Source organism: Ostrinia furnacalis, unplaced genomic scaffold, assembly GCF_004193835.3.
Source record: "Ostrinia furnacalis isolate ACB-3 unplaced genomic scaffold, ASM419383v2 OfSCF5489, whole genome shotgun sequence".
Classification (NCBI taxonomy): Eukaryota; Metazoa; Arthropoda; class Insecta; order Lepidoptera; family Crambidae; genus Ostrinia; species Ostrinia furnacalis.
Genome location: NW_021135728.1, coordinates 251015 through 267636, shown reverse-complemented (window position 1 = coordinate 267636; position 16622 = coordinate 251015). Strand labels below are relative to the sequence as shown.

The 16622-nt window shown below is 40.1% G+C and overlaps 1 protein-coding gene across 1 annotated transcript; it reads right to left on the bottom strand.

Annotated features, from left to right (window-relative positions):
• Positions 1-812: 812 nt before the first annotated feature.
• LOC114361267 (phospholipase A1) lies at positions 813-13063 on the bottom strand. The gene is made up of 7 exons (XM_028316269.1): positions 12941-13063; positions 11522-11688; positions 7815-7938; positions 5568-5813; positions 4264-4446; positions 2417-2576; positions 813-1198 (listed from the first exon to the last, which is right to left on the bottom strand). Exons 1-7 carry the CDS (start codon positions 12996-12998, stop codon positions 997-999), a joined length of 1140 nt encoding a protein of 379 aa, XP_028172070.1. The 5' UTR covers positions 12999-13063; the 3' UTR covers positions 813-996.
• Positions 13064-16622: the final 3559 nt, after the last annotated feature.

The window sequence follows — 16622 nt, the reverse complement described above, 5'->3', positions numbered from 1 at the left end:
TTTCTTGATTTAGATTTTTGATTTTTCGGTATATTAAAATGTTATGTTTGCCCCTCCTTAAGACAACGATTGATGTTATGCAATGTGGAAAACTTAAAGTTGGTTCTTTGAAAAATACTGATTCAGATCTCTGATGGTCAAACTCAAAACATAGAACAATCTCACGCCCGTATTCACAAACATTACTATGAGTTCTCACAGTGCGCGTGGACGCACAGGGTGACACATGAATCAATCAGAGGTCTATTCAACGCTGTGCATTCGATTTGCTGCTTCACATAAGCAAGTATCGTTTGTGAATACGGGCATCAGGCTCGGTTACTCAAGTAAGAGTAGAGTTTTATTTAATATAATTCGTGTGGGTGGGACCTTTTTGGCAATTTTTTTATTAAATTGTCTAACGCCCGTATTCACAAACATTACTATGAGGTCTCACAGTGCGTGTGACTGTGGACGCACAGGGTGACACATGAACCAATCACAGTGGTCTATTCAACTCTGTGCGTATAATAAGTAAGTATCGTTTGTGAATACGGGCGTCAGGCTCGGTTACTCAAGTAACGGCCGGTTCACACATGTCTCCGTTTTACTGTTCCGTTTTATCGTGTACGTTTTTTTTCGTCGATGGCGTATGTAGTTGTATGAGCGACTTCACACATGACACAGTATTCTGTGGGTCTAGACAAAGTGCAAATTATAATCGCAAACCAGTCGAAAAGTGGTCGAAAAGCCCCTTTTTTGTATGGAGTTTTGACGGATTCGATTTTCGATTCGATCAAAAAGTGCGTTTTGTCTAGGGGGGATAGAGTAATACATACATCGACGAAAATAAAACGTACACGATAAAACGGAACAGTAAAACGGAGACATGTGTGAACCGGCCGTAAGAGTAGAGTTTCATTCAATACAATTCGTGTGGGTGGGACCTTTTTGGCATTTTTTTAATTGTCAAAATTCGTTTTTTAGTTGCTTTAGTTTTTTCTCCTTCATTCGGGTTTAGTCCTCAACCGTATTATCGTCATCGCCCGGCGCGAGTCGGTTGCGCAGTCGCACGAAGGGCCGCGGACGGGTGCGAGGCGGCGCGGTGGCGGCGGCCGCATATTGCTCGTCGAGGCAGCAGCGGGCGTCGCCCTCCTCTGAGGGTGTACTAGGGCAGAATGGCGCGGAGAAGTCCTCTATGCAGTACGCGCCGGATGCTCTGTGTGATTAATATTTGGACTTAGTACAGTGACACTCATCATCATCATCATCATCTCGGCCATAGGACGTCCACTGCTAAACATAGGCCTCCCCCAATGCTTTCCATGTTGCCTGCGTCCAGCGCCTTCCTGCTACGGACAGTGACACTGTCGGGTGTAAATCCAACACATCAATAGGGATGAAATGGTAAAAGTCTAAATTGGTTCAACTTGTTCAAATGGTAATGGTATGATGAGTGCACGCGGCGATGGTAACCGAACGCGAAGTTAGATATGGCGAGACTGTATACGATGAAAATATAGCTTTAACATTTTAAATGCTAGGATAATGGATGAGCTAGGGGTGTGTAAAAAGCTTAGGCGAGAAATGTCTAAATGCGGCACTGTACGCTACTGAGGGACTACGTCTCTACGGGAATATGCCACATGCTTCTTATCTAGTATCATAAATAAACCGCACCTTCCGCGACGCGAACTTTAAAGATTTTCTTCTGACACAATCATGGTACCCCGACAATATTGGTGTTATTTGAAAGCCCAATAAATATCCTTAAAGAAAAACACATTTAATTTCTTAATAAAATATTAACATATACTTTGGGCTCACCTCTGGGATCAATTAGACCAAATTTTATGGTTATAAAACCAAATAATGATTAAACGTGTCCTCTTTAACAGATGGATAGCGATTAATCCCAACTTAGCAGTTTTATGGCCATAAAAGTTGGCTCAAACGTAACTACCTATTTTTTGAAGAAGTGACTCTGGATCCTTCTAAAGACACATTTTTAGGGTAAAAACCTTTCCTTTAATGAAATGAAGCCTAGTTCTAGGCTTTTAAATGGTGCCAATATTGGTGGGAAGTGGGGATGCATACCTACGTTTCAAAGTGCTTGTCGCGGGAGTTGCGATTTATTTGACGACGAGTGTATTATTTGGAGAGTGTGGAACATTAAACATGTTTAAATTTCTTGGGATTCGAAATCGCCAGATGGCGATGGATTAGATTATCCGATACAGAAGGAAAGTTCTTATAATCCATAACTTCTAGCTAGCTCGTTAGGCTGCGGTAGTTACTTACACCCTACTTGAGAGATGAATATTTCTGCAGCGAAGTAACTACTTCGCTCTTCAGTCCACTGACTGAAGTGGCCGATGATTGATAAATAATGAAGTATTAGGCAGTGAAACTATCATATTAACCATATTGTACTTACGTCATGGGAGCCGATTGGCCCAAAGGTACTGGGAGTGCCGATGCTCGTGATGGTGGTACCCTCACTGAGCAGCGCCGGCCGCACGGAGTCGCCTCCCGCGTGCGGAACAGACTCTCCGCCTGGTAGCAGATCGACCAGATGTGGCTGCAGAGCGCCTCGTCTGCAAGAAGTAGACATTTTTAACGCAATCGAACAACGGTCTTTCAGAGGGATGTTGGTTTGGTTCTGTGCTACGTTATTGTGTAATTCTCTCACTAACGAGTTGTCCTACAGAGCGTTATCATCACCGTTTCAGCCACAGGACGGCCACTACTAAACTGCCCCAATGATTTCCAGCGGCCGGATCCAGCGCCTTCCTGTTACCTTTATGAGGATCCAACGCTGCGTTTTCCGTAATGTGGCCTCTACTCCAGAACCTTGCTACAGGGCGATCGTAGTAATAATAGCGTTTCATCCAGCACCCCTGGTGACTCACTGGGCGTGTCCTCGCAGTAGGGCTGGCTGCGGCCGCCGTTGAGGCAGAAGTCGGCGTGTCCCAGGCGCGCCGCCTCGCCGTAGTGTCCACAGAACCTTCCTACATAGCGTTCTTAGTTATAAAAGCGTTTTATCCTCTAGCATCCGCGATATGGAAAGGGCTATGCTCAGCGTTTCTTTACGAGATTAAATCAGAAATGAGGAGATCCGTAAACGTCGTAAACTAAAGTCACTGACATAGCCCGACGGATTAGCAACCTGAAGTGGCAATGGGCAGGGCACATAGTACGCAGAACTGACGGCCGATGGGGCAGCAAGGTTCTGGAGTGGAGGCCACGTACCGGAAAAAGCAGCGTGGAACGTCCACCCACAAGGTGGACCGACGACCTGATAAAGGTAGCAGGAAGGTCCCCACATTACAAGACGCTGGATGCAGGCCGCTACCACCCGTGCGATGTGGAACTGTGGAAGTCATTGGCAGTGGACGTGCTATGGCTGAAATGATGATGATGATGACCCTTGGTGACTCACTGGGCGTGTCCTCGCAGTAGGGCTGGCTGCGGCCGCCGTTGAGGCAGAAGTCGGCGTGTCCCAGGCGCGCCGCCTCGCCGTATTGGCCACAGAACCTTCCTACATAGCGTTCTTAGTTATAAAAGCGTTTTATCCTCCAGCACCCCTGGTGACTCACTGGGCGTATCCTCGCAGTAGGGCTGGCTGCGGCCGCCGTTGAGGCAGAAGTCGGCGTGTCCCAGGCGCGCCGCCTCGCCGTAGCGGCCACAGAACCTTGCTACAGGGCGTTCTTAGGCCGGTTATAAAAGTGTTATAGCACCCCTGGTGACTCACTGGGCGTGTCCTCGCAGTAGGGCTGGCTGCGGCCGCCGTTGAGGCAGAAGTCGGCGTGTCCCAGGCGCGCCGCCTCGCCGTAGTGTCCACAGAACCTTCCTACATAGCGTTCTTAGTTATAAAAGCGTTTTATCCTCTAGCATCCGCGATATGGAAAGGGCTATGCTCAGCGTTTCTTTACGAGATTAAATCAGAAATGAGGAGATCCGTAAACGTCGTAAACTAAAGTCACTGACATAGCCCGACGGATTAGCAACCTGAAGTGGCAATGGGCAGGGCACATAGTACGCAGAACTGACGGCCGATGGGGCAGCAAGGTTCTGGAGTGGAGGCCACGTACCGGAAAAAGCAGCGTGGAACGTCCACCCACAAGGTGGACCGACGACCTGATAAAGGTAGCAGGAAGGTCCCCACATTACAAGACGCTGGATGCAGGCCGCTACCACCCGTGCGATGTGGAACTGTGGAAGTCATTGGCAGTGGACGTGCTATGGCTGAAATGATGATGATGATGACCCTTGGTGACTCACTGGGCGTGTCCTCGCAGTAGGGCTGGCTGCGGCCGCCGTTGAGGCAGAAGTCGGCGTGTCCCAGGCGCGCTGCCTCGCCGTAGCGGCCGGCGTTGGTGTGCAGCACGTGCACCGCGCGCGCGTCACCCGGGTCCAGGCGAAGAGCGGGCGCCGACCGGATCAGAGGCCGGGCGGGGTCCAACCCTGGGGAAAATAGCGGTTATTTTAAGACACCGTAGACTACGGAATTTTGGTCGGCCGACAGTTTGGTCAAACTGTTATATTAACAGTTTGACCAAACTGTTGATATAACATCATTATTATCAAATCGGTATAGTACGCACTATACCGATTTGATAATAATGATCAATTCCTTAAACAAATTAGTATCTGACCGAACTAGAACCAGAGTCTACCTCAATTAGGTATTGTCAGTGTTTACGTTAATCTCGTATTATGTTAAATTATAAAAGAAATACATTTTAAAGAAAGAAAGAAGAAAGCAAAAATATTTATTTGGTACTAAAAATAGATTTATCTAAGATTTACTTTAGGTCTTGTACAAGACCTAAGTAAATATGCGTAGTTCATTTCATAGTTGATGTTGAGCAACCTAAGAGTATGCACATAGATGATACTTCGCGAAAATTTGTAGATAGACGATGACGTGTGAGAAAATAGATAACAACTCACTTCCTGCGTCGGAGATGAATGTATGAGCTATTATTTTTATTCATTGTTTTTATGTTCAATCTAAGTAAATAGTCGTTTGCAGTTTTCATTACGCATGAAATCTACAAGTCGTGTGTTACTGTAATAGGGAAGAAGGAAGTTCGTGTCGCTGGCTGCCGCTATGCAGAATGGTTTTTTAACTGTCGTTTGTTGTCATCTAGGAAGGTGGAGCGATGACGTAACTGCTGCTTCGACATGGCGATTGGAGTTATGGTAGCAGACTAATAGTTAAGCCTTTACATAAAGGTAATAAGAACACCTAGGGAACAAAAAGTCCCAAAACGCAATATGCGATTTTTCTAAACCTATCTCCTTCCAAGTCTAACGCCCGTATTCACAAACGATGCTTACTTAAGTGAAGCAGCAAATCTAACGCACAGCGTTGAATAGAGCTCTGTGATTGATTCGCGTGTCACTCTGTGCGTCCACGCGCACTGTTATACCTCATTGTAATGATTCTAAATACGGCCGTAAGTCATTTTTCAGTTACAAGTTTTATGTAGATTAACTCGTGGAAAAGTTTAACGTGAAAACATTGAAAGCTCTGTGACTAGAAAAGAGTAAGAACAAGAAACCAGTCAAAGTTTTCTTACCTATAATCCTATTAAGCCTGAAGGTGAGATAGTTAGCGAGTATCCCGCACAAGTGGGCGCCCAACGAGTGGCCGACGCACGTCAGGCGGTCGGGGCGGAGGCCGGCGCGCCGCAGCGAGCCTAGGGCTTCGGCCACGCACCGCGCGACTGGCCGCAGGTTGTGAACAGCTGCCACGTAGCATGGCGGCTGGCAGAGGGAGCCCCAGTCGAGCATAAGTACGTTGTAGCCGCCGCGGCGGAGGTACGCTGGGAAAGAACGATTTACTTATGTTATTGAGAGCGCATTAGTAGACTATTGCTCTACGTACCTACCCCATATAAAACGACATAAATATATCTAAGTATTATGTGATTATCAACAGCACTCCAAACTATATTTTTTGTTGCAAAATACCCATATTACAATAAGATAACCGCAATATTAACTTTGCCCTCAGGTTGTGCCCCAGATTTGACTCGCACAAAGAACAGATTTTAGCATTCAGGACCTAAATCCTCGCAGAAATTGTAACACAGATTACAGCTACAGCTGACTGTACCAGTATTGAGGACAATAAGTAGTGAGTACTTATGTTAGTAGGTAATTTCTAGGTAGACTCGATTGCACCACGGACAGAGTGCATGCGACAGTGATCATCAGTCTTCCTGATCAGCTTACGAAGCAACTGCAGGTTTCAGTGGGTAGAATTGGCGCACAGAGCTAATCTTGCTGCAACCCCAACTGCAGGATGATTGTGTAAAATTATCTAAAAAAAGTAACAGGCTTGCATTAGTCAATCTTATATAAAGTTTAATATTAAAACACAATAATATTGGCGTTAATCTGTTCATACATATCTATCTCGTAACATGTGGAGAAACTTTTATGCAAGTTTAAGTGCCAATAAAAAGCCATATGCCATATGGAGTGCATAAGGTAAAGTGCATCAGGTCATCGACCGGAGAAAGCCTGGGAACTGCAGCCGGCAAGGCAATAAATTGCATTTTATGTGACGCCTTTAGTTCCTTTCGCTTTCATGTAAAGGTGGATGGCGGCACTCACTGTAGCATCAGGACCACACGTTTGTAGTCAAAGCGATTTTGCATCAAAACAGTTCTGTTGCTGTACAGTCAGCGTCAAATAGTTCGTGACATCCAAAATAGCCAATAAGTTCGCAACACGTCTTTGTTACAATTGGAATAAGGCTGTGTTATCGACTTTTGGCCACTAAGTAATTCCTACTAAATCATTCTTCAATTACTGCTATTAAAATATAAAAACAATAAATCATTTGAAACCCTCAATTAAATTGACTGCCGAAAAATTTTACAGGTAGATTTATTTATTGCAAGTGTACTAATTGCTCATGAATCGTTTCGATTGATCTGTAATAATTGGAATGTCTTATTGCATTGCAAGTTACGATATAAATGAAACGAGAACCTTTCAAACCTTTAAAATGGAAAACCTCATCATTCTGTATTATTTTTCAAGCAGCAAAATTTTTATAAATGTTGTTCTTTAGAGTAGAGAGTCGAGAGTATAGCAGATAATTAGTCCACCGTGAGCAGAAATTTGTCCACTAATAGCAAATTTCTGCTCACGATGGACTAATTATCTGTACTGTTGATTCTCTAAAGCTCAACATTTATAAAAATTTTGCAACGGTAATGCACTCGTATAATAGTCTAATAATTTTTTATTGTAGATGTAGGTACAATAATCATATTAAGTATTTTATACAGCCAGTCTCAGCACTCTTTCGTTTTCGGAATCCACTGTTATTTAATTTATTGTGTAAAAAGTGAATCAAGCAATTTATTTTTCTCCGACCGCCCTTAATATTACCTTCGTGTCGTTACTCTATCAACTAAGCCTAAGCGCAGACCACTAACTTGTAGTTGGCTGATCGATAGTTGGGTCGGTCTGTTAATCAGTCAGTATGGAGATGTATGAATTAGAATCGGGCCCAACTATTGGCCAACTGTTTTGTTGCCCAGTCGATGAAGCACATGATGTCGTGCCTGAGTGTCCGAGCATCTGCACGCAGGAGGTTTTAATGAATGTTGCTGACAACGCCACTCTTGTAGCGGAGTTCTGGGCTGACACTGTGTAGGTTTGTTGTCGACACGGAAGAAGAAGATAGGCCAAATAAAAGTTGGTGGTCTTCGCCTAGAATAAAGGGTGCTCTACACTGCGCGTCTAAGGACGGGGCTTGCTAGCTGACTTTTATCTCTATGTATGTATACAATACTAGAGCTACTCACCATCTCTGAGCACCGCGATGGGCAGCGTGTCGTCTCCGCCGGCGTACCCGTGGATGAGCAGGATGGTCTCGTGCGAGGGCTCCCAGCCGCTCTGCCGGAGCCAGTCCTCGCTGAACAGGTCCACCTGACAATTTGCAATTTAGTTATTATTTACTTTTAAAATGTATCATCAAAACAATAAGACAGGGTGAAATCACGTCGCGGCGTCGTTTGCCTGACATAGAGCAACGAAAATTGTATGACGAAAAAGTAAATTAATATGTTTACGACAATAACTGATAAAAATAAACGGAAGGAAAAAAATTTAGAGCCAAATAATGTAGAAAATGAATAAAACCCGTCTTGCTCTACTGTACTTTTAAAATTTATGGACTACAATGCTAATGTTTCCCATGTATACTCGTAGTGCTACCAATGTTACATGTTTACAACAATTTAGTATTCTTTGAAGTGTTAAAAAGTTCTTAAATTCCACCGTGACCTTCAGCAGAATTCTAGCACAAAAAATTAGAACAACTATCTATTTTTGGAATAGCTGATCATATCTTGGATGCGATTTCTGGGTTGCGTGCGTTTTGCATGCAGGCGACGCGCTACTAAGGAGGTCCTCGAGGTAGCGGTACTCCGAACGCATTCCTTCCGTTTAGCAGCCATTGTTCCTTTTGGCAAAAGTGAAATTGGAATTCGGAATATAAATAAACAGGTCTGTACTCTGTGCATGCCGACGATAAGGCCCTTATGCCCGTATTCATACAAAGTAAAGGTAGATAGATATCCGCATAGTTTGAAGAACTGAATAAATTAACTGAAACTGCTCATTCATTTTCAGACATGATATTCAGGCTATTGACATAAATATGTCGTCTGATTTGAGTGCGTTAACATTATATTGTTAACTTTAACCTCTTACCTACGGGAAGCACCTCTATAGTTGCCAAGTCAAAAGTCACTTCAAAATACAATAAAATTGCAAATTAAGTGTAAAATGCACTTGTAATTATGAAATTACATTAGTTGCAGAATATAATATTCCAAATTTCAATACCGTTAGTCTCATACTTTTTTAAAATATTTTGATGTAAAGTGGAGCAAACAAATTTATAGGTTAAAATACCCCGTATTGAGAGGCGATTTTGGTTTCCAAGGGCCCGTAGGTAAAGGGTTAACTTCGTGCAAAAATCATCTAGTCTATGTAGAGATGTTTGGATAAAAACATTATACCAACCGAATGAGGGTTTTCGCGATTGAAAAATCCGCCAGATGGCAATACGTAGACGGCAGGTCCAAATGCTGCATGATTGGTGGATTTTGACATATCTGTCAATGTCATGTCAAAAATAACCAATCATGCAGCATTTGGACCTCGCGTCTGCGTATTGCCATCTGGCGGATTTTTCAATCGCGAAAACCCTCATTGAGAACCTCCTTTTGTTGAAGTCGGTCAAAAAGTGCGTTTATTTGTTTCATAAAATATGAAACTAACATTGCAAGCTCGTAGGAGATAACATTCCTCGCTATTTAATTAAAGGGCGCACAATGTAAATACTTTCTTAACTCCGCATCTGTCGCTATCTAATCTAAGTAGAGTAATTACTGCAGTTGCCAAATGTTACAACTTAAATTCATCTTACCCAATGTAAGTTGGCTTTGAAAGAAAGGGAAACTTATCGTATAGTAGATAGATACTGAAGTACCTATTCGGTTTTATGGGGAAACGCTTTCGTAACAGTTAAATTATAAACTACCATTATTTTTGTTAACGGCTTTGCTCATCCAAAATAGAGAAACACCGGTTTAAACGCGTCATTTTTATATGAGTTACTTACTACTTACTCACGGCTTGACTTTTGCTTTGCTCATCTCTATATTATACAAATATTAACTGTGTCTCTATGAAGTAAATACCCGTTGAGGATGAACCTAAACCACTTCACTAATAAAAATATTAATGACACTTTTTCGAGTAAAGATTTTTCGAGTAGGTATATTCGCTCGTTCGTGTCACGCGATTGTGTTATAAGTTAATTCGTTTTTCATTAGACAGTCTTCGTGTTAGTAGGTAAGTTAATTTATTCCGCGACATTGAACTATTGAACGTAAAACCGCACTATTTAGTGCGTCGAAGTAGATTTTGCATTAAATTACAATTATGCGTACATAAACCTGTTCTTTCAGGGCGATTCAGGCGGAAATGACTATTTTATATCCGCTGCAGTATGATGAAAAACCGAAAAGCATATTTTTAATTTAAAACTAGTTGTGCGCTGTTAACGAATACGAAATTAATTATTTTTATGAACTTTTTGTGTTGATTTATTATAAAACTTTCCTCATTCAATGACTGTCCTTGCAATCAACATGTTTGAGGTCTTCACCATAAGTGCTTTATGCTGATAATGACTACGCTACATGATTTATTTTTACCTTTACAATAAAGTTAATCTCATAAACAAGATTTCACACACACCGTTTTGGCTTACCAAAATAAGTAGGTACGAGTACATACACCGTTAACAAATTTTAAACTGTCTATAAAGTAGTTTTTGATTAAATTGCCTATGACAGACAACGAACATGAGTGGTTGTAACAGGGTTCCGATTGCCAAACCTTACGGAACCCATAAACAATTAATGCCTGTAAAGTTACGACGTTGCATTACCATATTATGACAATGCGCACACTCCCGTGAGAATATTAGTAACTAATAACAATGGCTAAAAATAATTATCTTAATTATGTGCGAATGTATACGCAATAGTTAATCAGTAAGCAAAAAACTTACACACGAACTGTAAAATGCTATACCTACCTAGTATCTACATAAGTTCTTCACACAAGATTTAGAATATAATAAAGCTTATTACTATTTAGCGAGTCAAAGCCTTTTGGGAGACATTTCTGACGTAGCAAATGGTGGTCTTACACTATGTAATAATTGAATGCTTTTCATTACGAATATTAATTAAATTCGTTATCAGAGGTATTTTAGCAGTCATATGCTAATTAAAATACTTTCTTGTTTATTAAATACATTAACTGATTTTATATATTCGCTCTGTTTAATTAAGCCCTAAGTAGAGTAGTTTCTTAAGCCAACAAGAGGTAATAAATGCAAAATTGATCGAATTATCACAAGATAGAAAGTAATTTATGATTTAATATTAACATAATGTTGATAATTAGCCTAATTATAATATAAATAATATGTATATGCAAATTAAACGGTGGAACACAAACAACTTACTGCTTTCGCAAATAAAGCGCGGTGCTAGCGCGTTGATGTTTTTTGTATAGGGCGTTTATGGATGCGTCCAAAACTGTCAAGTTAGCTACTAAACTTAACAATAAATAACAAAATTAGTTTGTTCATCACCATCGTCTGATGATGATGAAGATTTATCATCAAGGTACCACTGCTGAACATAGTTATACCTCTATTCATTTAATTACTTAAACCATTTTGAACGAGACTTTATTAAGTTTTAACTTTTACAATATTCTACCAAATCCAATATTCGTAATAAGTGGTCCCAAATCGTCACCTAACGTCCTACTCGAAGACGAAAGTCATCCAAGAGGAATACGCCACGATTTGAGAGGCCACAAGAAAAGGAGTCGCAAATCATGAACCGAGGTGATTGCAGCAGGAATCTAAGGAGTAAAATAGCCCCCAGCAGTGTGATAAGAAGTTCTAAACAGTACTCACCACTTTCTTCACAGGCTCCGACTCTGTGTACAAATTCAGAGACACGTTGGGGTCCGGGCACGGCTCCCTGTCGCGTCTCCACACACAGTCTTCAAATGTCGCGTTGATGAAACTGTCATTGTGCAGGAATAGAGCTTCTTTGATCGGGTGTCGTTGCGCTAATTTGCCTGTTGGAGAAAGGACGTTACATTGATATACCTACTTAACATTACCACAAATGTAGTTTGGATGCCAATGAAACGTAACCAGTGAAGGTTTAGTAGGTAACCTTGGGGATAGCTGACTGTCTACAACTACCATACCATATTTTAGATACATGATTCTGGTTAAGTCCTTTAGTCCTATAAATCCTGTTCACTAAATTTTCCCCCTAGATTCAGATCTAGGGGGAAAAGTCTGAACCCACAACTGAAACCAGCGTTGTAGTCAGACAATGACGAATGATCGTTTTCGTGCTCAGAAGGTCCACCTTTTCGAACAATGTCAGGCCTTCACGGCATATAAAAGCTTCATTGACAGGTATGAGGCAATTGAGGCAGGACTGTAAGTAACTGAGTTTACTTACTTACACTTACTAGATTACATTTGCAAGTCAGACATCATTGTATGGTGTGCAATGTGCAAGCTGATTCTTGATAGATTCTATAGCGGACAGTTTTTGCCTCAGAAAACGCGGATATTATCCAACAAGCCGTAATCTGGCGCGGCTCGAGGATTTCACAAATACATTATTCCACACACAAGCTCTGCCTACGGTAGAAAGTCGGGACACACTGAGAATTAAGACCACAACAAAAAGACATCACACTCATACGGCACGCAGTTCATTATGTTAACTTATTTACTATCTTCACGGTAATCAGAAAGCTTTCTCTTTTATCCTTATTGTTATTTTAAAGAAATTTTATTATATAATCGTAAAATATTGCTTTTAATGGTAACATGGAAATCTGCCTTCTTTCATCGTCCGAATATTTTTAGTTATTGTTTATGTGCATAATTTACATGTGTGTACTAGCAACTCTATGTAAAGTTTAGAGAAATTCAGGATTAAAAAAAGTCTGAAATCTACATTAAAAGACAGTTTTATTAACTATGCAATTTATCTAATCTAATTCAAAAATTCTAAAACGGGTTTGTCTCAACGTTTAGGCACTTCGTAGGTTTCCTTTAGCAGTCGTAAAAACAACATTATAAGAATTAGAACAATTGTATATTTTACTGACTAATTAACGTATTTCGTTGACTTGGGCAAAGTATATTTGGACACTGAAATAATAATCTGAAAAACCCAATATTAAAAACTATCTAATCGAGGGATGTTCTATCAATAGGTAGTCGGTATATGTACCAGGTATTATCAATAATATTTGTATAAATATCATCTACGTATAATATCGATGTTTTGCAAGTACTTACCTTGCGCGAGCAGTGCGATTGCCACGACCGCGGCGAGAGTGTGCGCGTGCGCACCCATCGCGTTTGCTCAACCAGCCAGCACTGGCGAACGCAGGATGGTGACGACACTCGGACATACATGAGTTGACGTTGCGCTCCTTGGTGACGTAGCTGCTCCAGATAATGCTACGTTCAAACGCTAGCCATCAATTTCATTGATGACTGCTTTTGTAAGAGGCGGGTAGACTAATGGGTAGATTGTAGGTAACTGACTGGACTGTTCCGTCAGGTAGGTAGGTAAAAAAATATGGAAGTTCTAACATCAAAATCTACCCTTTCTTGAAAATAACTTTCTGTGATACTGGTGTAGAGGAAGTATTGAAGCGTCATCTATACTTTTATTATAATATTGTAAATGCGAAAGTAACTGTCTGTCTTGCTTTCACGCCTAAAACACTGAACCGATTTTGATGAAATTTGGCATAGAGATAGTTTGAGTCCCGGGAAAGGACAAAGGATAGTTTTTATCCCGGTTTTTGAAACAGGGACGCGCGCGATAAAGTTTTTCTGTGATAGACAAGATTCCGCCGTGGGCGGAAAGTTAGTATAGATATAAATTGAAGGAAACGTTTAGGATTACTAATGTTTGGCCAAAAAACGTTTCCCAAATTATCACATGGCAAACAACGTTTCGCAAATTTTCATTTGGCAAATTCTCATTTGGCAAAACAACTTATTGCAAACTTTTAATTCGCAAATGTCTTTTTTGGCATATTATTGTTTAGAAAATTATTGTTTGGCAAAGTATGTTTTGCCAAATGTTTCATTTGGCAAAAATATTTCACGATAAACTATTTACAAAATAATTTGATTGGTGCATAGAATGGAATACAAATTAGCTTGTGGTTNAAACAGGCTGGCATATTAGATGGTGCCAGGGAATGCCAGACAAGTTGGTAACAAATATTAAGATTTAAGGTACAATTCCAAGACGGGCCGCAGACCGCAAACTTCAAAACTCTATGAAATCGGCAGCGCGGCATTGCTGCTGCGGCGTGTATACTGCAGATTTCATAGAGTTTTGCAGTTTGGAATAATTGTACCCTTAGACTCCGCCTTTATCCGAAACTATCCGTAACTTTTGAATCAGTTTCGGTTACGGTTATGGATATTTTTTTATTTCGGATATCCGATAGTTTCGGTTACGGTTACGGATATCCATAACATCCCTGCTTGGTAAGATGGCCCTCTCCGTCCCGCTCATACCTTTTAAAATGACTTCTCCAACTCATTTAAGCCTGAAACTTGAATTTTGGGCACATTAGAATAATAATTTTTAACCAAGGTAGATAAAGTTAAAAACGGGATTATTTCCAAAAAACCAAAAATTGTCGACAATTACAGCAAGAATTTACCAAGTGTTATACCATTTTGGAATCCATACTAAATGCGCCAAATTATGACGTCACTTGCCACATTCGCGTAGTACATTTTTTTTCAGTACAGTCAGTTTAAACTAGGCAAAATTTTTATTTTGAAAATTTTTTTGGGAATAATGTATTTTTTTCATCTAAGCTGGAGCAGCTGGTTTTGTAATTTTGATAACAATTTAGAGAAGCATTATTCAGGGTTACATAACAAAAAAAAAATTTGGAAAAAGTGAAGATTTGTGGCAACACGAGTAAAAAGACCGTCACCTGGAGTAGAAATTTTTGATTTTTTTTAAATGCCCATTATTTTGAAAATATGCCACATAGATTTTTTTTTTATTTTTCTGATAACCAACATAACTTGCCTCAACACCCAGTTCCGGCTTGACGTTACATTACGGGACACCCTGTATAATAATCAAACAACAAACTCGTAAATTGCATTCTTATTTAAATTATTTACGGAAAACATGATTTTAGGTTTAACTTGCTACAATATCATCAAGAGATACTAATTAATAAATACTAAATAAACAGATAAAGGGGACGGCATTAAGGCACTCAGAATTCTCAGAAACCATTGATTTCGTGTTTGTTTGTAACTGTATTAAGTGTATGAAAGCTGGAAATAATTTTTTGAATAGATTCAGTTCATTCAGTTCGTTCTTAAACATATTATTGATGCTGTTTGCTAGGTCTCATGAAGCACTTTTTCAGTAAGTAACCATTTGTTCGACATCTTGTATACCTACTATCCCTATCACAACATTTGCTATGATCGTTTGAACAAAGGCCTGCCACAACATTTTTCTCCGCTACAGGTAGAGACAATTTTAATTTTAACTAAAATGCTTATTTTACTTCGAAATCTTTTGTTTTTATTTGAAATCTAACTTGTCTTTATCAAAATTACAAATCTAGAGCCATTTTCAGTTTTTTTGTTAACGAAGCGTTGAATGGCGCGCCCGGAGAGGCTTAGTTCAAACGATCATTGCAAACGTTGTGATAGGGATAGAGACATGCGATTTTTCGTTTTACGAAGGTAATATGATAGAGAATAATACAAAGTAATAAAAACTACCGGTTATAGGGGCATTTTTTGGAGAAATTTATGAAATAACCAAAAAAACACGAATTTTTAAGCGGATTTTTTTCAAAAAGTATATTTTTTTATTATTTGTTGGCCTTTTTTGTGTATTTTATGTATTTTTTTAGTATTGCCTGTTATTTAGTATTGTTACTGTTTTTATTGTATCAAGATATACCGCTTAGTTTAAAAGTTATTATGTTTTCTTTACAATAAGTAATTGGAAGAAAAAAAATTATATAAAAAATTAAAAAAAAATCTCAAAAATTTTTTGACCTCTTTTTTGTCGATAAAAATAGGTCTAGTTTCATCTATTTTGATATGTACACTTTAACGTGACTCACACTGTATATAAAAGGAGAAACTGACTGACTGACTGACAGATCAACGCACAGCCTAAACGGCTAAACGTAGGCACTTGAAATTTGGAAGGGACGTAACTTAGGTACCGTAGAGGTGCACTAAGAAAGGAATTTCCGAAATTCCCACGGGAACGGGAATTAGCGGGAAAAACGGGATTCACGCGTACGAAGTCGCGGGCGGCCGCTAGTTTATTATAATATTGTAAATGCGAAAGTAACTGTCTGTCTTGCTTTCACGCCTAAAACACTGAACCGATTTTGATGAAATTTGGCATAGAGATAGTTTGAGTCCCGGGAAAGGACAAAGGATAGTTTTTATCCCGGTTTTTGAAACAGGGACGCGCGCGATAAAGTTTTTCTGTGATAGACAAGATTCCGCCGTGGGCGGAAAGCTAGTATAGATATAAATTGAAGGAAACGTTTATCGTCTCGCTCGTATTCGTCTGGGTACTGCCAGTCCCAGTAGTTTAATCCTTCAAGCTGCTTCCCGTGAATCTAGACACAATAGATAATCAATTGTTATGACATTAATGCCGTCTGGGACTCAATCGGTTAAGGTATTTTCAGTTAGAATAATGCAATTCAATAAAACTAACGTCGATAAATATGACCAAAACTACTCTAGGAGTACTCGGAGATCTCTGTCTACCCCCTAGTAGATCCTTAAAGAAAAAGGTCCAGACATTTATTTGACACACACACAATATATTCGAAAGCACTAAGCTATGTTAACAGTAGAACAATTCAAATTCCTATAGGTACTTTACCCTGTTGGTTTACTGTACGAAAAGATTGTCTACCTGTGATTGTCTCTACATTTTAGA

Coding starts and splice junctions, on each gene's coding strand:
- LOC114361267 (XM_028316269.1), bottom strand. CDS start 12,998: ATGGGTGCGCACGCGCACACTCTCGCCGCGGTCGTGGCAATCGCACTG. Junction 5,814..7,814: donor CATCGCGGTGCTCAGAGATG/GTGAGTAGCTCT, acceptor GTTCTTTCCCAG/CGTACCTCCGCCGCGGCGGC. Junction 1,199..2,416: donor GGCCAATCGGCTCCCATGAC/GTAAGTACAATA, acceptor TTAATCACACAG/AGCATCCGGCGCGTACTGCA.